This window comes from Lagopus leucura, unplaced genomic scaffold (genome assembly GCF_019238085.1).
Source record: "Lagopus leucura isolate 7727_CA_CO unplaced genomic scaffold, USGS_WTPT01 Super-Scaffold_100008, whole genome shotgun sequence".
Taxonomy (NCBI): Eukaryota; Metazoa; Chordata; class Aves; order Galliformes; family Phasianidae; genus Lagopus; species Lagopus leucura.
This window is the reverse complement of record NW_024962265.1, coordinates 21,032,681-21,056,097: the sequence shown is the minus strand read 5'-3', so window position 1 is coordinate 21,056,097 and position 23,417 is coordinate 21,032,681. Positions and strand designations below refer to the sequence as shown.

At 38.8% G+C, this 23,417-nt stretch overlaps 1 protein-coding gene across 1 annotated transcript in view; it reads right to left on the bottom strand.

Annotated features, from left to right (window-relative positions):
- The window catches only part of LOC122180741 (V-type proton ATPase subunit S1-like), a 51,037-nt gene that overhangs the window by 11,824 nt on the left and 15,796 nt on the right, over positions 1 to 23,417 (bottom strand). Inside the window, exon 6 of the mRNA XM_042872604.1 lies at positions 19,769 to 19,854. Coding sequence (XP_042728538.1) covers positions 19,769 to 19,854 — 86 coding nt within the window. The remainder of the gene's footprint in view (positions 1 to 19,768; positions 19,855 to 23,417) is intronic.

Genomic DNA, 23,417 nt, shown 5'->3' with positions numbered 1-23,417 from the left:
CTGCAGGTGTACGAGGTACCCATGGCTGAGGCAATTTAGCATGTTCAAAATCAGAAAGTAGCAATTCAAGAAAAGCTCAGTCCTGAGGCTGGAAGGAGAGGGTCTGAGATAGATACACAGCCTAGGAGCTGCTGGAAGGCTGAGGACAGCAATGGCTCCTTGCAGCATCCTGCAGCTTGGGGCGGGCAGCTCTCCCCAAACGTCCCCATCTCTCTGTTTAAGTTTCCTTTTGTGGCTGCACAAGCATGAGTTTACTGAATTAAAACTGCTCTCCCCATAACGTATATTCCATGCTGAGCTGTAAATGAACAGATACTTCCTTGAGACATTGATTATATTTACACTAAATTTTTGTAAATCAATCAGATTTTTTAGAAACAATTCATAGAAGCAGTGCTCTCAACCATTACATTGTATTTTGTTTGGTGCCCCCTTCAGCTTTACCTAATCTGAACTGTACGTACTGCGAGTCACTGTCATTTGCCTGGATTTATCAATGGCATTTCTGACCTCAGATTTACAATGAACAATCACAAGACAAGATCAAACAAGATATGGGGGAAAGAAAGGGTGCAACTGACACTGCCTTAGATCTCAATTGAACACTATGGTTCCTAACTGAACCTACAGTAGAAGCTTGGACAAGATTTTTCCCTTTGATCTAGTTTGTAATCATTTCTCTTGGAAAGGAGAAAGCTAGCCGAACTGGCTACATTTTGATGCACAGACATGCTGATTTTTTTTCAAAGCAAACAGATCCAAAATTATTCATTTGTTTTGTTGGCTGGCTTACTGTTGGCTGTTCTGAAACAGAATGGCTAGGGACAAGAAAAAAGATTTGGGGCCATTTTATATATCTGAAAATACAAACATATAGAAATTGAATGCTTGCAAATACATGTAAAAAAAAACCCAAACATAAAATACTGGGAAATAAAATTTAATTGGCTGAAATTATGAATGGTAATGAAACTGCAGAATACAGGCTACATTTTGCATTAGTTCAGAAGCAAGATTTTTGGATAACAGTTCAACAGATGGTTATGCTTTTTTTCAGTCTTGCACTTCTTGACTTGTACATGGCTATATTTAAGTGTGAACTTAACTATCACTTAACCGTGTAACTATCAGTAAGAATACAAAGTGTCCTGATCTTGTCCATTGCTCCTTTTCATCTCTAACATTAGGGTTCTGTAACCACAGCTCTGTGCAGTTGTTGCTCTTGTTGGAACAGCAACAGGAAACAAAAGGTCATTCCATGCTTTCAGAGAAGGGGGGAATGAGGAAGAAGATTACGCTTCCTTCCACTTTTTGGGTTGTATCCCAGTCCTTGACTCCATACTGGTACTATGATCTGTGATGTTGGAATCACAAAACTACATAAAATCTCAGCTTCCATTAAAAGCAAAACAAAATAAAATACAGAATATACAGTATAAGAACCAGATAATAACTTATTATCTTATTATTAGCTTATTCTGATACACAAAGAAAAGAGCCCAAAAATATTTAGGGGCTGTATTTCAAAGACAAAACTCAAAGTGAGAGGGGATATAAAAAATACTTCTGGGTCACTTACAAATTTAAGCCTGAATCATGAGCCCAGTGTAACATCAGAGGAGGGGAAGGCACTGTAGCCATGTGATCGGAGCACTCCAAAGACAAATACTTGGTATCTGGAATAGAATTTGCCTCAACAGCTTGAACTGCATCTACATTTAATGTACCATCAGCAGAGCTCTTGACAGGACCCCAAGCTGAATGCACAATTGCAATTTTTTAATATGAGAGACCATTACAATGTTTATCACAAGGCATCTTTCTAAAAATGATGCTAGAAAGCTGCTGTATGCTGTGGTGCTGGTCCCAGGACAACAGCAGATAATGCTGCTTGCTCTGGTTTTGTTGTAGCATATCAGAGATCACTCAGTATTCATGTCTCAGCCAAGAATAAGCACATTTCCATTCCTTTTACTGAAATTTCCATTTTCCTTTTGTTCCTGTGAAAAAGGTCAGTTTCTTATGTTTTTTTAAATTGATATAACATCACAGCTTCAACACAGACAGCAACATCACCACTAGTCCAGCCCCAGCCCTGCCAGTACATCAGTTCAGCTAAAAAATACTGCATCAAAAATCTGAGCTGCAGGCTCATGGTAATGATAAATATCAGAATTCAAGATCGGTGAACAAATATGTTCTTTCCAGAATCAGGCTTAGAAAAATCATGAACAAGCAGAAGGAATGTCTTTGCTCAAACTTATTTTGAGCAAACCTATAAACCATTGGCACAAATCTATAGCCTATCAATATTTTGATCTCTAAAAAAGTAGAATGTCAAGCAGTTACCAGTTATCTCTGGTTCTGAATTTGAACTTTTCAAGGTTTTTATTATTTCCATTTTGTTACTGTATTTGTTGCTTTTTTTGCCCCTCTCTGTACTATTTTAAAATATCATCTCGCTTTTGGTGTTGCATTTGGCTAACTCTGTGTTCCATTTAAATCTCAAGCTATCTCTCCTTTTTTTCCTGAGCAGACTGGATGTACCTTGGATTAATTCTCTGGTACACCAGTGGATTGTGCTGCCCTCCAGAGGAAATTGGACAGGCTGGAGAAATAGCCTAAACCTGACTAAAGTCTGACTAAAACCTCAGCAAGTTCATCACAGTGAAGTACAAATTCTGCACCAGACAAAGAACAGCCCCAGATACCAGGGCACACTGGGAGTTGCCCAGCTGGAAGGCAAAAAAGAAGCTGAGAGTCAAGGTGGACACCAAGCTGAACACTGACAGCAATGGACCCTTGCCACAAAGAAGGCCAATCCTGGGCTGCATTACGCAAAGTATCCCCAGAAGGTCAAGAGAGGGGATCTTTCCCTTCTTCTCAGCACTACTAAGGCCATGCCTGGAGTGCTACGTCCAGTTCTGCCCCCTCCCTAGTAGATGTAAGACATGGAGTTACTGGAAAGAGATGCTGAAGGGACTGGAACAACTCTCCTGTAAAGAAAGACTGAGAGCACTGGGCCTGTCCAGTCTAGAAAAGTCTTGTGGTGATCTCATCAATGTGTATACATACCTGAAGGGGGCACGCAAAGAGGACATTCTCTTTTCTGTGGTGTGCAGTGCCAGGACAAGAGGCAATGGGCACAAACAAAGACTGGAGGTTCTAACTGCATTTCTGTACCATGTGGGTGATGGAGCACTGGTGCAGGCTGCCCAAAGGCTGTGCAGTCTCCCCATTGGAGATCTTCAAAAGCCACCTGGGCAATCTGCTCTGTGTGTCCCTGATAGAGCAGCGGTTGGTGCAGATGGACCCAGACGTCCCTACCAGCCACAACCATTCTGTGCTTCTGTATGATTCTGTCCTAAGTCATCTAAAGATGTAGACATCATAAATACTAGACCAGGAGGCATGATGTGAAAGGCTTCCTCCAAAATGTTCAAAGGCTGGGTTCCTGTACTTCAAAAGATAGAGGCCCCACATTGTTAGGACATAATTTCCTACCTACTAAACAAACTGCACATTTTTTTTTTACTGCTTTTTGTTATTCCTACTGTTTGAATTGGCCGAGAAGGCCAATGGCATCCTGGGGTGCATTAAAAAGGAGTGCGGCTAGCAGGAAGTGATCTTCCCCCTATACTCTGTCCTGGTGAGGCATCCAGAGTACTGCATCCAGTTCTGGGCTCCTAGGTTCAAGAAAGACAGGGAAATGCTAACAAGAGCCTAGCAGAGGGCAACAAAGATGACAAAACGATTTGAAGCATCTCCGGTATGAGAAGAGGTTGAGAGACCTGGGGCTGTTCAGCCTGGAGAACAGAATACCAAGAGTGGATCTGATAAATGTTTATAAATATCTAAAGTGCAAGAGGCAATTGGATGATGCAAGAACAAGGAGGAATGGCCAAAAACTGCAACACGGAAAGTTCCAACAAATATACGCAAGAACTTCTTTACAATGACAGTGACAGAGCACTGTAACAGGCTACCCAGAGAAGTTGTGAGTCTCCTTTTATGGAGATATTTTGGACACTTTCCTGTGCAATCCACTGCAGGGAACCTGCTTTAGCAGAGCAGGGAGGTAGGACTCAATCATCTCTAGACATCCCTTCCAATCCCTGAAATTCTGTGATTCAGTATGAATTGACCTACCAATACAATGTGTGAACTCTCAGATCCATGTCTGTCCATCACCTATACAGACATTACATCAGAAATAGTACTAAACAAAAAAAGAACTTGGTTCAAAGTAGCAAAAGATTTTGAGTAAGTTCAAATTCAAATGCGAACTTTGATGGAGTAACTACAGTCTTTCATACTCAGTCGCAAATTATCTCACCTACCTGCAACTAATTTTGACATTCATTCCTTATTACTAAAAGTGACAGAGATAACATTTCTGTGCTGCTGCAGCTGAACTGATGTTTAAACTGCATTTTTACCAGGAATGTTTGTTGGGTGACATGTCTGTTTTCAGAATCTTCTGAACATTTCCAGTAGAGATGTCTAGCTTATCAGGAATTACCAGAAGCTCATTTGAATGAACCTTTCTTGCTCCTTTAACTATCTCTTTTGAAGGCAGCAGGGTATCACAACTTCAAGGTGGTTTTTCAAATTTGAAGTTTCTATCCATACTTAGATCACCTGATATTTTACAACTTGCATATTAATTCAGTAAAGCTTACATATCTTAAAACTGCAGAAATCCCAAGTAATTGCACGTGCTGGTGTTATCAGAAACAAAACTAAATTTTCAAATTGTTCTTTCCTTCCACATTACATCTTTTCAGTGCCAACAGCATGAGGTAAAGACAAAACAGTTACCAACAGAACAAAACAGGTAAAAATGTGCACTGCGTAGATTTGGAAACATTTAGAAACTTGGTATAGAAAAATCCTTTTCCATCCATCCGTATATAAACTAGAGTAAGCACTTTGGATTGAGAGATCCAAGTCCTTACATTTTTTACTCAGGCACACTTCCTGTCAACAATTTTTTCCCTAAATAAAAGCTTCAAACTGACCAGAATCACCAAAGCACACTGAACAAGCTAGCAGGCTGGTAACATGCTTCTTTTCAGGGAAACACTATACAGAAAAGTTGTTCTAAGTAACAAGTAACAGGAGAAACAAACTTTAAAAGAAATATCATCTAATTCAAAATCTAAGCATATTATTCTTTTACAATCAGTGTCTCAAAGCTTGCTGGGGACACAGATGAACAAGTCCTGGGCAAGGGTTGAGAAATCCTTTGTCTGGAGAACACTGATGGACAAGTCCTGGGCAATGGCTGCAAGATCCTTTGTCTGAGGGACACAGATGGACAAGGCCAGGGGCAACGAGAGAGAGATGAGCTGCAGCTTAATGGCCGTGAAGCGGTCTTTTGTGTGGACTTATCTCAAGGATCATGGCCGTCTCAGCTCATCCCTGCTCAAGCACCCAGGGATGTAATGTAGGCAGAAAAATGGATAAAATGGATAAAATGGGGACCTACAATCACGAGGTTTAGATTTTCTGGCAACAGATTTCTCATGAAGAAGAGGTTTCTGCCATGAGAAGCCTCACAACCTGCCTCTCTCCCTCCTGGACTTGCTCTGCGCTCTACCACGATGCTGAAGAACAAAGGTGTCTGCCATCAGATTCCTCACTACAGAATTCCTGCATGCTGACGGACTCTCCTGGGCCTGCTACCGGAGTGCTGCTGCTTCCTCCAGGATTGGCTCTGCGACTTCTTGCTATTTGCTTGCTGCCCAAGGCCAGCCACACTGCTGCTCTCCTCCCCTGCTGCTTTTGCCTCAGACCTTCAAACGCCGTGCAACAGGACCACTGCTGTTTCCTGGTGGTGACTATCCCCACTTTACGCAATTCTTGCTTCTTTCCTACCTTTTCTATCGCCCTCCTTCCCTTCCCCGTCTCCCTGATTAGGATTTAAAATAAACTGGTTGGACCAACATTTGAACCGTTGTTTCTTAATCTCATGCTGGGTATACAGATACTAAAAGAACCTCATCTCCCTCCTTTAAATTGGAGCAAGACAGTGAACTATAACAATACGTGGGATAAGTATAGACTTGGTTGCCTGTAGTGTTCACATATGTATGTATGCAGAAAGAATTACACAAAGTATGAAGATCCAAGTGCACTGTGTAGAAGGCTGGCTCATGGAAGAACGGGATTCAGCAGATCAAAAACATACTTTGAAGCAGACAACTCCTTACTCAGAAATCTCATTCTTATCCCAGCTGGCTGCAAGGATCTTCAGTTGGATCTAGATGTAGAACACAAAGCTAGTGTAGAACACAGATCTAGTGGTGTTTGCAGAAGGACCAAAAGGAGCTTTAAGTGGTCATACTTAACAATGCACAGCAGGAATCCTGTTTCCAAAGCAAGTTTAATTAGCATTGCTGAAAATGGAATGGGCTCCTCACCAAAAAAAAGAGAGAAGTGAAAATTCTAAGATATAATCCTACTTTCTCCTTTTCCTTTCCAGTTCAGCAGTTGGTAGAAATTCATTACACCACTGAAGCTAGCACTCTGAAGTGAACTGCATGCCATTTCACACCTTTGTAAAGCAGCTGTAAGCCTAATCAAGACATCTGAATAAAACTGAGTAGCGTGTCCTTTTGCTCAGTGGAGTTCTTAGCTTCTTTTTCACATTTTTATTAATATTCTCACAGAGCAGGGGAAAAAAAAGAATGCACAGAAATGAGGTTATTATATCAATGGCAATCATTTATTAACAATGATTACTAACACTTTAGTGCCTTGCGGGATATATGACCAAGCTTACTGGTTCACATTATCACCTGATGCCTCCTTCACCAGCCACGAATGCTTCTATTAGCAACCCAAACAGCTCAGGGACTATGATCTGCTATTCTGCATCTCATCTCCCAGAATTCTTCACAAAAGTGAGGCTGGGACATAGGAAAAGTGAAAGTATAAACATGACTCTAAGAGATAAGGCTCTATAATTGATAGCATTGTTGTGACGTTTTGATATCTCTGGTTAGAAGGGACAATAGAACTGCAATATAACTGCTCAGCTCAGTGGCCTATACAAACATAATCTGCAGTGTTATTCAGTATGTTTATGGCTAGATGTGTTTCTTCACAGGTCTGTCCTTTTGCAGCACTGGGCTGTACAAGATTTCTTACTTATGTTTACCAAGTGCATGGCCAGCCTGTGCAGTTTAATATGGTGCAGAGGTGAATGAGCTAGTCCATCAGAACCATAGTTAGCCATGGTTCTGGCCAGCCATGCACTTACCAGAACCCAGAGCAGGGAAATGCGCTGAGATGCAGCACTTGAGATGATCATTCCATTTAAAAGTCCTTAAAATGAGGCATGGAACGTTTTGTGTACATAGGCTAACAAGCATATCCACAAACACCATCCATAGTAGTCTCAATTTTTCTGAAGGAAACTGCAGTATTTCCTGTTTATTGCTCCAACTTTTAAATGATCTTTATACTACACTTTTTCAGCTAACTTCTGGAAGAACAGGAACTGGTCCATAAAAAAACTCTTGATTTTAGAAAGTAAAACACAGCATGTATGAAACAGTACAACGAAATATGTGTAAAACAGAGTGTGTAGCACTGGAAAGAATGGCGACACTTAAATTCACCACTTATATTTCACTTATGACAACCACCCCAAATGCAATTATTCCAATGAAAACAATGTCCTGGTCATCTATCAAATTGTTAAAACTCACTTGAATCATTTTAGCTAACCAAATTTTTTAAACTTGAATACAAAATAGGGGGGGAAAGTACAGAGAATTTCTATATAACCTAGATTTAATCCTGCAAAGAATCTACCAGATTTATTGTTCAAGCAATATGCTGATGCCAATATCTCCAGCCTGATCTCAGGCAATTCTGCTGTATAGATAAAAGAAGCTGCAAATTTTACATTAGTCTTAGACTGCTACGGGGAATACCCACTCCATCTAACTGTTTTCCCCACTTTCTTATATCTGTATATAGAATCCAAGTTGCCATGGGAGATGTGAAAAAGGATGAAGAGTCTCTGCTGCAGGAAGAAGAAAGAGATATGTAATGAAGGTTGGACTGAGATTAGACAGGGGTCTGGTGGGCTACATCACTGAAATACGCAGACAGGGTAAAATGCATCACTACCAGGGCTGGAAAAGTTGCCAACACTGTTTTTTTCTCCAGTGTAAAGTAATCACAGGAGAATTAGAAACATGAACATCCATAAGTGCCTCTTTTCCTCCACTTAAAATTTTGAGCCCACAGCACTTTGGATGACTAATCTGCAAAACAGGAAAGCCTATCTCCTGACTGAAGAAAGAGATGTGGACAGTATGATAGTATTATATGCAACACTTACATTTTTACTTACACTTCAATGAAATTATTTTTTTGCTTTAAAATTTACATATTATTCTTACTACTCCTTGGGTTTGTCTGTAATGAATGAAAGTCCAAATACTGGTATGTTTTTCAGATGGTCCCTATAAAAATACTGTGTTCCATGTGACAATGACATTCTTTGCTTCCAGCATCTCCATCTGCTTGTCACAACTCTTTCGGAGAAACTCAGAACTTGCAGTGAAGGAACTTGTGAGGGGAATCTGGCACTGTCTGTCTAGTTTTGATGAATCAAAAGGCAAAGGCCAATAATTCAAGCAAACTGCATATTTTTTTGAACGTGGAAGCTGAAACAAGCTTTTTTTTTTTACAGAAAATCAATTAAAAAGTGTTTACTTTCTACTCTGTTTTCTTTTACTCAGTGATCCACTTAATTTTTTCTGACAGTTGCATGTAGCTGGAAGGTATATATATAAATGCAATCCACATCAGAAAGTCTAGAAAAAGTCTTAGTTCTAAGATAAGAACTAAGAGCCACGCATGTTAGAAGATTAGCACACTTCTTTTTTTTCTTGATAAACTTAAATGAAACATTACAGGTTTGCCTCAAAAAGCTGTATTTCCATGAAAACTTAGTTAATTCACCCAGTTAACACAACTAAGCTTGCATCATCAATCTCACCTTCATAGTTTCCTTCATCTCCTGCCACTCTCCAGCCCATACAAGCACTGCCAGCAGTTGGTTGTAACTGCCCCCTCTGGGGCTGTTAGTTACTGACCTTCAACACACCTTGATAAACTTTGAAAAACTGAACTTTGTACGGTGAGGTGTATCAGAAAACAAAAGACCAATGCCCTTCCAGCACTACAGAGAGGTCGCTTTAGTAACCCCACGCCTAGCACTGTTCTTACCCCCTACCCAGACAATTCCAAGCCTGTCTGGGGATTTGGTCCAATCACCAATTGCTCCTGATGGCAGTTCACACCCTGAGAAGAACTGTGGAGCAGTCAAAAGGAAGATAATTAGGTTCATAAAGAACGCATATACTGAGAAGAAGGTAAGAGTTTGCAACAGTGAAGAGGCAAAGTAGGATATAATATTCATAGAATCATAGAATCATAGAATCACCAAGGTTGGAAAAGACCTTCAAGATCATCCAGTCCAACCGTTCACCTATTCCCAGTAGCTCCCACTAAACCATGTCCCTCAACACAACATCCAGCCTTTTCATATCCTACTTTGCCTCTTCACTGTTGCAAACTCAGGACTTGCAATAGTCCTGCTCAACGTAAGGCAAGAAATTCTCCTTATTCTGTTCCAGGATTTTGTCAGTGTTTCATCTGAAAGCCCCAGAGGCAGAGCTATCTTGCTGTTAGAATACCAGGGGTTTAACTTACATGCTGTACCACACTAAAACAGAGGATGCTGCTGCTTATGAATCATTAAATATCTATCTGTGAAATGACTCAATCATTTGAGTTAAAACAGAAATCCCATCAGAGAAGAACAGCTGCAAAGTGGCTAAAATTGTAAACATTGAGGTGTTAGAAAAATGACAAGGACGGAACAAAACATGCCATGTAATATTAAATCTGATGTCAGGTACCACATTACAATAATGCCTCCATTAACAAATTAAACAAGATGCCTATGGCATTTTGGCAGGAAAAGTATGGGTTCCTTGTCTTTTTTTTGTTTGTTTTCCAAGTTTGACAACTTTCTAAGCCAAAACGGTAGCAAGAAAGATACCATTTATTATCTGACTGAAATTCTACTGAATCCAATGCTGTCAGCTACAAGGCACAAGTAAGCATGGTCCTTGGAAAGGAAAAACTTCCACTACACAGGCATTTCTGTAACAGGCAGTATTTTATTACTGACCTGATCTAATTTGTAGCTTTGTCTGCTAATGCTCTAATGTACAATCTTTGTGAATAAAGGTTTGCATGCAGTTCCAGGTGAATAGATTTTTATGGAAAAGCCTGTAGTATTTAATAAAAGTAACTTCTAGAGAGAGCATTTCAGTAGAGCTATCCATCAGAAGCAAGGACATACTTCTCTGCTAAAGTCATAAAAATGCTTCATTATTAATTATCATCTCCTCTAATTTTAGAGGTGTGCATGCTGAACTTAAGAAGTAATAGCTGTGTATGTACAATGGCTGTGCTTGAGTAATGATGGCCTATCCTTCTGCCTGCTTCTAAGGGCAGAAGGGCATTAGGTGATGGCTTTGGATCAAATCTAATACTAATACTTCAGTGGATCTCAGACAGGGTAAGAGAGAAAACACAACTAGTACATGCACAAATATCTAGAACTGCTCCGCAAAATGTCTCCCTACCAAAAAACACTGAATTTTTAAAATTGTAACATTCTGTTGCACTATATAAAGTGAATAAATTAACTTCTAAAATGAAGGGAACGATGAAATACAATATGCCAGAAGAAATGAAAATGAAACAATTCAAATTTCTTCTAATTAGTTGTAACTGTGTTACAGATTGGATGCACTAAGATTTAGGGGTTTGTTAAACTGCCTCTAACCATTAGATCACAAAAACTTCCAGGGATATCAGGGTTATATGCATCTTACTGACTGCTGGCAAATTTTTCTCACGTGCTGGTGAAGGGTGTCGTTGTCTTTCTAATAGCTCTCTTTAGCACAGACAACACTAGAAATCAAATGATGCAGGATACAAAAGCTTTTGCTTTAACTTCCTACAGAGGAAAGGAACATGGGAAGTGCTGGTTGGTGCTTCAACCACAGGCATGAGCACTCTTGTCCTACAGCACAGAACTCCTTGCTCTTCAGACACAGGAATATACTGTGAGGAGACACCAACACTGTGATTCTCATGGTGGATGGGATTGGTTTCCCATTTCTAATCTCTCACTTCTTCAAAATTGGAATGCATGTTTACCTCTGAAGATTGTGCATGTGAACCTCAATGTCCACAGGCAAGCATGAGAACGAAAGTCCGTAAACTTCCTTTTGCAGAGCTTTTTTTAGTCTGTTGGCTGCCTCTTCTGGCTAGTTAAATATATTACATATTACCTTTTACATCCTTGTTACAGAAAAATGCTATGTGAATATCCCAACCTGCCATCACCAGGTAACGACACAAAACCAGCCACAGTCTGTGTGATCAAAGGTCCATCAACCTCCCTTCCAGTGCTACTGATCATAATTGGATGATGAAGAATAAGAAAAAATTACATAAAAACAATTATCCCAGTATACCCTCCTTGATTCCTGACATCTTGCAATAGAGACTTTCAGAGTTGAAGGCTACATTTCAAATGAACATGGGCTCTTCCTTCCATCCTTCCTTCCTTCCTGACTTTCTTCTGTTAGTTTACCAAATCACAGAAAGCAATGTTCAAGTGCTGCTTTGAAAGCAATGCCTCATCTTTTATTATGTTGGTCAACAAAGTCAGAGGTGGACGTTGGTGGTACGGTAGTAGAGGCTGAACCTTTCTGCCAGTACTCCATTACATGTTGTTGCTGGGTGACAGATGGCAGCAGAGGGGCAGTCTGACAAAATGGTGCCTGACATGGAAGCGCCAATGGAGCAGAGATGTCATTGCATTCCTTCATGCCATTAACTGACGCTTGCTGAATTTTTTTTGAGACCATACAGTGGATGTGAGCACAGTGAGGCAGTGGATGGTGCATTTCAGTAGCAGTGACAGTGGGTCACCTCCACTGGTGCAGATTTTTACGAGCGCAGAATGCAGGCTCTTGTTTATTGCTGGCAAAAAAAATAGTGTTTTGTAGCTGAGAATTTGCTTGATCAAATTCTGTTACTGGGTTACTGTGCTCTTCTTATCTGTTGTAATTTCCACGGAAATAAATAGGAGGCATTACTTTCAGAGCAACCTACATACTCTTGTCATCCAAAGATAAGTAATGTGAAAATCAGTTTATTTTGTTTGTTTTAAGGAACTTGATGCTCCTGAATTCCTGACTGCAGTCTGTAAGTTCTGATCATCATCAACAGTAGACAGAGTTAACAATTATTTCCTGTTTAACTTCTCCATGTTACTGGTGTTTTTATTTATTATTTCTCCTTGAAAAGTTGCTTTTTCTAGATGAAATATTTATGTCTGGTACAGACTTCTAATGTATCCCTTTGGAGATGGGGTGGCCAGAATTTCATGTACTATGTCACTCACAGACTTGCACTCACCAAGGACTTACACAGTAAAATAAATGACGCTTACTGCTTTACTCTCTTCCTTTCCAAACAATTCCTAACTTTCTGCTTGCTATTCTTCTCAGTGTTGAGCACTGTGATGCTCCAAGAGGTGCGCCCACAGTCACACCATAATCTCTCTTCTGAGAAATAGCAGCCTCTCACCACAGTGAAATGTGCATATTTAAGGCTTTCTTCATGTGTCACTTTCCAGTACACTGGATTTCATCTGTCATTTTATCACACAGTAACACAATGCTGCGAGTTGTTTCTCTAACTCATCAGTACATCGACAAGCTGCAGGGCCCTTAGATTTTGGCCCCCTTCCATACTGACAGTGTCTCTGAGGAACAGCACATCTCTATGTAATTCTACTGATTGATAATTACTCCCCATTATAAACACCGATCCTTTATTTTTATCCATGATTCCTACCTTCAATTATTTTCTTTTTATTTCTGCTCTCAAGTAACCCCATTTTTACTGCAGCAACAGGATCACTCCTCCTGTGTATATTATGCATCTCAAAGAATGTTGAATCCACTCTATATTGTCCTCTTGTAGCCACATAATTACTACTATATTTTAGCCAGCTTGACCATTACAGGAGATAGGCTTCCTGGTTGCATTCTCCAGAAATATGGAACCTCTTTTAAAAAAACATGTAATACCAGGCAGCTCCTGTAGCATGTAAGTACATATATGTGTTATATAAATTATAATGAATAATTTAGTCATTAGAAATCATAGTTCGGCAGTCCCTTATTTTATTTTTCTTAGAACCCAGGTCAAAATTACCTTACTTTTCTGATACAAAACTATTTTATTGATTTATTCTGAAATCTATTCTACCAACTCAGTAACTACAGAAGAGACTGGATGATTACTGAAAAAGTCTTTGAAGTGAGAACCTCTCTGTGTTCCATCACCAAGATTATCAACACAGAGATTCACTTGGCTTTGTACTGTCACTTACTTTTCAGATTTCCTCATTCTGATTAGAACCAATACTCACTGAAAGCATTCCTGCCTACAGTACTTCCATATTTTTTATATCTTTTGTACATTATTTCTAAGAACATCTGCCTTATAACTTCACACTTATCATGCAAGAATTTACATTCCTTCCCATTTTCTGTACGCATACAAGATGTTCACTTTTTGAAGAACAGTTTTATTACTTTCAACAGTCTTCCACTCTATGGTTAATCATGATGAAATTTGGGACAGTTTTATTTGAGGAGAAGTGCAAGGGGAAAGAGGTGATCTTTCAAAAACAATTTTATACATTTAGTTTGAACTTTTAATATATTATGTTTGAACAGTTTGCATTCTAACTAAGAATCAGTCAACATAATTAGAGGATAACTGGGCAACTGACTGCATCACAGATACATGAACTGTTTCAGTTTTAGGATTAAAAAACTTTACATTCAAATCACATCAGCTGGATGCTATGTACAACCTGTCTTCTAAAACACTACAGGAAATCCTAGAATGCTTATCTTTCTCTCTTGATTTCAAACTTTAAAAAGCTGTCCTTTGCCAATCTGTCATTCCAAAAACATCTCTATCCTGATATTTTCCTTCTACAAAGTTTTTAACATGCTGCCAAAATGCTATATCAGTATGCTTGCTTGTTATTATGTATTCCATTTATCCTATTTTATTTTAGTATTAGACTCAATTTTTATTTGATTATCATTTTGATGACCTCTAACTGTAGATTAATGTATTTTTACGAGTTTTCTTGGCAGTTCTTCAATCTACATTTTACAGATTTCTGGCTTTTTCTTTTCAGACATCCCAGTTTTCTTGGTCCTTAATTTCAGATGCCCTGAAGATTTCTAATATTGTTTCCATGGAATCCGCCTGTATCTTAAAAGTTAGAAACTGAAAAGATAAAAGACTATAATCGTCAGATAAGAGTAATAGTTTAGTTCTGTGCTGCCTTTCATTTCTCAGTGAAGTCAATGTACTTATATATATAAACATAAAAATGGAAGCAAAGCTTGCAAAATATGTTTAAATTAAGTTATTCTTAACGCTGATGTCTACACAACAGTAGCAGAGTCTAGTGTTAAAGGTAAAACACTACCTTGCAGTTCCCCACTAACAAATGGAACAAATTATACAGAATTTCTGGCTAGAATTTTTCACATCCCTAGCACTGAATTTCCACACTAATTTGGCTAAATGTTTTGTTCTTTTTTTTTTTGGTCTAAAGCAACACATAACTGGCTTCAACCAGCTTTAAGCAGATCTTCTGTAATTATTTAAAAAGACTCTACCTCATCTAAGTTGAAAAAAAACTGAGTTAGCTAGAAATAATTAAGTGCATATTCTTCATCTATAAGTTAAAGTTTATTTTTTATTATAATGGACTTATAAAGAGAGAGAAGGCTTAAGGATGAAGAATTCATGTGTTTCTTCTTTTATGTTGGAAGCCTTAATGCTTTATTATACTATGTCAATCTATAATTGCTTTTTCAAATGTGAAAAACACAAAAGTAAATGATTAAGATTCTTCCCCTATTTAATGATGCATGAGGGCATCTACTCTACAACCCCAACTTCAGTAAGTGGTATTATAAGCACTTTTCCAACATTTGGCTCACAGAAAAGCTCCCATTATAATGTTTCATTATATTTAACAATTTAAAGCACTTCATTAATCAGAAGCTGTGAAGTCAGTGGGGTTGCAGTGTTTAGTCTCCTCAGCATGGTGAAAGAAAGAGAGCAGCTGCATGCCAGTAGAAGATGCAGCACTGCAAAATGCACTTGAAAAAAAATGCAGTAGGTAAAAAGCAGAAACAAAGAAAATAGAACCACAGATGCTTGCCAAAAAAGATAAAATCTTTTCCAACTCTTTTTAAACCAAGGCTCGTTTCTGTATCACCTGAGAATCTACACCTTCAAGAAACTTTCTGAAGAGTCAACCATTTGTGCTGCCCATGTTACTTATGGTTGCTCTTGTAGTTCAGACTGCTTGTCTCTTCGTGGGACCAAAGAGGCAAGAAGCTTAGATGCTATCTACAGCTGACAGCTCATACGGTGAAGCAGTCAAAAGCCCACGGTAGATGCAACTCTCTGAAAACGTGGAGGCAGTAGAGGAGGTTTGAGCAGCACCTCACAATGCATCTGTAAAAAGTGGCGTCAACAAAATGAACATCAGCTGGGAAGTAGCCATAAACCTCCCGTTGGCAATATTCATCTCTTCAGAATTCAGTCCAACTAGGGAAGTGTAAAACTGTCTTGCAGAAGTTTCAGAAGCAAACTTGCTAAAACCTGACATGGACAACACAAAGACCTGAAGGATGGGAAACATCATGAGATTCACAATTTGAGGGCTACCTTTCAGTCACCACAGTCTTCTAACCATTCCAGTTACAACAGAACAAGCAATGTCATGTTTACAAACACAAGCCGAAAAAATTAGCTGGCAGTCAGCACAAGGAGGGGTGACTTTGACCACAGCTCCCAAAACCACTAAAATTCATACATTCAAGACTCAAAGTAAGCTAAACCTGATTGTAGTCCCTTTATGACACTGGCATGAGAATTCTGTAAGCTTTCATGAGAAAACACGGAAGTAATTTCCTTGGTGAACAAGATTTGGTGGTGACACACCAACAGAGATATGTAGCACAGTCTATCAGTAGATAGAGTGAATCCCAGCTCTTCCCATCCTCCTCCGCTACAATTCTAAGGGAGTTCAGAAACAAGAAAGAACTCCCTGCTCCAACAGGAGACACCAGTGCACAGCACTTTAGGCCAGCACATCTCCTTGTTCTGATTCTCCAGATGAGAGCATCCACCATTCCCAGCATCTCAGTCTTCACAGGAACTGAGGAAGAAAGGAAATGCTCCCTCTGGAGGGAAGATGACTTCCTGATTCAAGAATGGAATTGGGACTGCGGAGGGGGATTCTGATGATTCTCCCAGAGAAACTAAGCTACCAAATGAGTTTTAAGGATGAGAAAGGTCTTGGAAAGAGACCCCTCAGATCTTGAAACAAGCTTCTGTTTTTTAATGGAAAACAATACTAAAGCTATTGCTCAAAAAGTGCTGTGACTAAACACCTATGTTGAAACTTGACCTAAGCACGTCGATTGTCATTATGCTTGTCAGAGACAAAGGGTGCACTTCCTCTCATCCTATAGCAATCATCTGTAAGAGGCAAAAGAAATACACCATAAAAGGACCATTTCAGTCAGTCCTTTGACTGTGAATAGAACCTTGGTTGATGACATTTACATTTCACTTGCCCAGAATTAGATGACACAAACCAGTCTCTCAGTGCCAGCCCAACTCAGCCAGGCCTCAAGGGCAAAGCATCTGAGAGGGGTCACAAGATACGGCACTTGCCTTGTTGCAGGAAGGCAGCTCGGTTATACCGCAGCAACTGAATAGTGAAACCATTCCATGTTTCAAACAGACTCTGTTTCAAGGTCTTAATTCTGTCTCCCAGCTTCAAGCTCTGAAACTGGAACAGAACAGGAACCAGGTGGAATAAATCTCTTTCATGCACTGGGGTTATTAACTGATAGCTAAGATAGCCCAAGGGATCTGTGGCTACTGACTAAACTGAACAGCTCTTCCTCATCAGATCAGAATAGGGACTTAGTCATCAGAGAGTTTTGCTTCCTTTCTCACTAATTCACTTTCTGCAAAGCCAATACCAGTCTGGAATCTTTTCCAATATATGCGTTTTTCACATTTATTTTTCTTTGCTTTAGGCAAGGAAAGAAGGAATGGATGAAACAAGAAGATGCTATGAAGCCAGTAACTGTCCAGCAGCAGAGGTATAGCTGTCAAGACAGAAATATCTCACAACCTCAGAGTTTGGAAGCTTCATTGCATAAAATTAATTTAACCCATCAGAATGAGATCTTTTTTTTTTTCCTTCATTCTTGAGAATGTCATGCTTAAAGCTCATTTTCCTCATCAGCAGGAAAAAAAAAAGCCCACTTAGCAAATGCAAATCTTTTATAGGAAATGACTGGTATTGATTTTCAAAAGTACTGAGTAATGTGAAATCTTTTCCCACACAATGAAAGCCTTTTACTTCTCATATTGAGTTTTCGGTTATCACTTGGGAGTGACCCTGTAATTGCTAGATCACTGAATATGGTGCCTACAGTTTAAGCAGAGGGAATCAGTTCTCTAAAATATGGGTGCAAAACAGTCCACATCTTCCACAGTTCAAGCACACCAAAGATATGTAATACATACTAAGAAGAGGTTACATGCAAATCAGACAGACGAACCCTGAAAGGCACTTTCCATTTTGACTGTCCCAGCCCTGAACAGAAGTTGATAACTGTGAATGCACTGCAATAACTTAAAGTAATTGTATAAAAATGCTTCCAAAAGTGTTATATGATATTAAGTTCACAGAATTAAGAAAAGTTTAAATTGCTTACTTTTAAAATGCAGAACATCTAAAATACATTGCTTTAATTATTTAAAAGTGCTTCAGTTGCTCAAACTAAGTCATTTTAATTTAGAAAGTCTTTTGAAATCTGCATAGTTTTAAAATTCAACAAACTTATAAAATTACTCTAAAAATTCCTTCTCTAGATACCAATTCTTTCATTAATTAAAAGTATTTTTCATTCTAATTGTTCTAAATGCAGTTTTCAGCTAAGAATGCCCATTGCCCATGCCTCTTTTGATTTCAAGAGTAAAAAGACATAATAACTGAATAATTTTTGTCATATCTTCATTAAAAGAAAAAATGCAGTATTTGAAAAATAAAAAAGAAAGCAAGGAGTTTGGAAGTCCAGAACTCTTACCCTCTCCTATCCACAAGAAATGCACATCACAAGAGTATCAGTGTGAGCTTCCCCATGCTGCTTGGTCTGATGTCTATGTGTTCTAGCCCTGGTCTTGAAAACTAAGCCTCTGGAAGTAGGCTTACTTTACAGGATGGTTGATTGAGGAAAGTTCTGTTTTTCTTCAATAGCATTAGCTTTTGCCCGTAGTCTGAAGGGACTATTCTGACTCCTAGCTAGAGGTTTAATATGCTATTTCCTTGCAAAAACACAAGTTATTTCTGATCAAACCCAGGACACCTTTGAGAAACATAACAAATTTTGGCTTTACAAAAAAGGATCATTTATGAAGTGCAATCTTACTCTTCTTTCGGGTGAGCTAAACAGACCTCAGAACCATTTAAAGCAGGTTCTCTAGGTATTCTTGAGCTACAAACAATTCATAGTGTTTGTAGCATTCCCTCCTGAAAACCCTCCATCTTCTCAAGATCCTGCCTGAGGGCTCACTGGAGATCTAGACAATCTCAGTAATTACTTTCCTGTTCCCAAACCCAAGAAAATCATAACTTCTGTATTTTCAACTGGCATTATCCTGAGCTTGAATTAAAAAACTAAACTAAGCGTTGTATTAGTAGCTCAGTTGTATTATCCACTGGATGAGACAATTTTCATTCAAAGTGGCTACTTTATGGGATGCAGCACATCCCTCCTACGCCTCTCTTGAGAGTGAACTGCATTTTGTTTTCCTCAAGCCATTTAATTACATTAAAATGTGAATACTGCTTCAAGACAACCTGTACATCATACAAAACAGATAATGCAAGTAACTATTCTGCACTGCTACTTACTGTTAACATGATACGATGATCTATACATGATGTACTGACTATCAGCAATGGTGGTGGAAACTTTGTGTTCCAGTTGTAAATATAAATATTGGCTAAAGAAACCAGTTTCTTTAAAAATGACTAAATTAGCAGCCTTCAGTTAATTAAATACGTTCTATCTTTATTGACCTGAAAAAGCCCAATAATGCTTCACATAAAACTTACTATAAAACTATTAAAAAACTGTTAAACATTATAGTCACTAAAAATAACTTGTAAGGACAACTAAAGACATTGCAAACACATAGTCTCCTAGATCTTTTTTTTGCTCAGGGACACGATCTAGCAGAGGGTTGTTAGAGTTAGGGTAGTATGGTTAGGTCCTGATTGGACTCATGATCTTTAAGGTCTTTTCCAACCTGAGTGATTCTATGATTCTATGATTTTAGTAGTTTTGTAATACAGCTATTGCATATGAAGACTCACGGAGTCATTTCTGGTCAAAACCTCATATAATACAGATTGCTTGCATGTGTAATCTTGAAAATCAGCTACATCGTTCTTCTGTAAACATTCAGTTGTTAGATGACAAGCACTTGACAGTTCTAGGCACTGAAGATTACTCACCCTTGAAGGTCTCACTGCAGTATAAATTACTGAAAAATGAATCCCTCGTTCCTGCAGATCCCTGGTCAGTCTTCCAATTATTTTATCTATAAATAGAAACATGTATAATGTAATAAATCCTGTATGCTGAGGAAGCTATAATCCTACAGTAGTCGGCAAAGTAATGAGCTAAATGTTTAAGCTTATTTAGTTTATTTATGTAATTTAGTTGCTAGTACCATTCATATGTCAATAGGTACAAATGGGATAAGACGTGTTCAGTGTCCTGAAAAATGAACAATCCAGTGAGACAATACAAAAACAAATACGTTAAAGATGTTCAGAAAAAAAGTAGATGTAGTTTTGAAGCTGACAAGTAAATACAAGAAAAATAATACCTGAAACACAGAAGTTTGAGAAATTCAATGCAAGAGAAGAATAAATCCAGCAAGAAATGAGAGCACAATGCATATCCTGTCAGTCAAATGACCAGTTAATAAATAAATAACTAATAAAGCTGAACTAGTACCAAGCTGTGAATTACAAACCACACAGAACAACAGATCACTGAGAAGCAATCCTCAAAATAGCAGCAGTACTTAGCCTGGAACATGATATGTATAATATTTTTGCTTCAATGGATTTAAAGCCTGATTCTGTACTCTCAACAGAGTACAGAATGGAAAATTTTGCTGTTGACTACAGTGGATAGCAAGATAGAAATCACTGACATATTTCTGAAACAGGAAGGAAAATCAAATAAGGAAGAGAGGATCCTTCAGTGTGGTCCAAGAAACTGTGTAGAAAATTCACTTTTAGCTCTGAAATGACAGGTAGTTGTGACAAATACTTAGAATTAGTAAATGTTTTCAACTTGTATGCTGAAATATTAACATCTACTTATGATGAGGAACATAACAATTGTGATTCAAAAACTGATATTACAATTGCCATTAGGACTCAGAAAGAAATAAGCCAACAGACTGACACAGACTGTTCCTGTGCCATTCCACTACTCATCCACATAATATTCTAGTGAATGGCTATTACACAGTCTGTACAAGCAGGTTTCTCAGACTACAACATTACACTTTACAGAAATTATATTTTATTTTCACATATTGGAAGTGAAGCTTATATCATTAGCCTTTTAAACCTCTTTAACTTATAGAATCACATAGACTCACAGAATCAATAACTGCAGGGTTTGGAAGAGTTTTCTGGAGATCATCTAGTCCAACAAGCCACTAAAGTAGGTTCCCTAGAATAGGTCACACAGAAAAGCATCCAGGTAGGTTTTGAGTATCTCCAGAGAAACAGACTCCACAATCTTCCTGGACAGCTTGTTCCAGTGCTCTATCAGCCTCAAAGTGAAGAAGTTTTTCTCATGCTCAGATGTGCCCTTTGCGTCTTGTATTGTCTCTGAGCACCACTGCTAGCCCCATGCACTTGAATTCCGCTCTTCAGATATTTGTAAGTGTTGACAAGGTCCTCTTTGAGCTTTCTCTTTTTTTAAACTAAACAGCTCCCCGTCACAAGTCACTCAGCTTCTTCTCATATGGGAGATGCTCCAGGCCCAACATCATCTTTGTCGCCCTCTGCTGGACTCACTCTAGTAGTTCCCCTTCTTTCTTGACCCAAGGACACCAGAACTGAACACAGTACTCCAGATCTGGCCTCATCAAGACAGAGGAGAGGGGAGAATCACATCTGCTGACCTGCTGGCCACACTTTATTAATGCACTCCAAGATACCACTGGCCTTCTTGGCCATAAGAGCATTCTGCTGGCTCATGGAAAACCTGTTGTCCCCCAGTACACTCAGGCCGTACTCTGCTGAGCTACTTTTCAATAGGTCAGCCCCTAAACTGTACTGATGCATGGTGGTTATTCCTCCCCAGGTGTAGGACTCTACACTTGCCCATATTGAACCTTATCAGGCTCCTCTCATCCGAACTCTCCAGACTGTTCAAGAATCACTGACTGGTTGCATAGCCTTCTTGTGTGTTAACCACTCATCCTGGATTTGTGTCAACAGTAAACCTTCTAAGGGAGCACTCTATCCCTTCATTCAGTCATCAGTGAAGAAACTGACCCAGTACTGACTTCTGGGGAACACCTCCAGCTACAAGCCTCTAACTGGAAATCATGCCACTGATCACAACCATCTGAGTTGTGAATATGGCTTCCTGACTGAGTAAAATGCCTAGCTTTTGTGAAAATATAAGTATTACTTTTTATGTAAGGTTGCATAACAGCTTGTTTGCAAGCTGATTTCCTCATGTCAGTCAAGAATCATAGCTGTGTAAAGTTTCCTTCTAAAAAATTATCAATAAAAACATCTACTATTAAATAAGAAACAGACTTGGTCAGAAAATCAAATGCCTAATACACTACTAGTGAAATTATACTGGGTGTAGTTGTCCAAGGAATTACGTAATGTAGATTAGTATGCAAATCTACATGCACTGAGAGTAGCTCATCAGAAATTCTCAGCAGCCTCAGCCAGAACTTACAGGAAGAAAAATACTGCACTGAAAAATGCACAGATTGTGGGGTTTTTTTCTTCCATTAAAACAACTGATTGCCTTATGAAATAACACACTATTTACATTTTGCTTCACTAAGGAGCTACATGTAACTATAGTTACTGCTAAAATCTACAGCTTTGGCCTTTGGGAAGATTCTAGAGGAAATTTCTTCATTCATTCATAGTAAAATTGAAATAGATCTTTCTTTGTATGTGATAAGATTCTCCTGAGCCAGATACCTTGCTAATGAAGTGTTTGCAGATCTCCCAGAAAAATGGTCAAGATTTGTCCATTCTATCTTGAAGTACTGAAACTGCTTGCCTACACAGGAACATTAGTTAACCCAGCCTCCTTCTGTAGTGGAAAAAGAGGCATCTCCAGATGGTGATATTAATGTTAGAGGGATTTTAGAGTGGCATTATTGCTGGTATTTTAGTCAGTATGAATGAAAGAAACACTGTAGGTCTATGAATGTGAAACAGTTTGTCCAGAATAACTCTCTGCAGTTAGCTTAATTGCATGCTATGCTCTGGTGGAAGGATTAAAACTTTCCGTCTCATTGAAGGCATGTCCCCTGAATTTCACCAGGGACTGCAGGATTAGTGCTGTTATTAATTTCTAATCTACTTTACTTTCATTGCATGCTTTTATACATGGATGGAAAGGATAGAGGAACTGAGAAGCAATGTTCTGGAAGGAGAAAAGGAAAAAGAAATAAAGAATATACACTACAGGTAAGAGAGAAAGAAAAGAATAGAGCAAGATGGACGGGGAATGGGAGAGGAGAGAGTGGAAAAAGGGATAAACTGAGAATCAGAGCAGAAAGAAGAATACACACAAAAGAATTAAAGAGCCTCATCTTACACACAGAGTCACAAGCAGCTTTGACATTAATTCTGAGGTACACTGCACACAACAGGTAAGACTGATAAGGCATAGTTCAACCTTCTCCTGTGCAGAGAAATATTTAGGAGAACTGGCAAAACCTGAGTAACAATCTCAAACTATTTCATGCAAATGAAAGAAATACTGAAAAGCAGCACACACACACAAAAAAAAAAAAAAAAGCAAAAAGAGAGAAGAAATGTACAGCCTGGCTGACAAAGGAGGATCCATTCTCTAAAGACCTTGTTACAATAA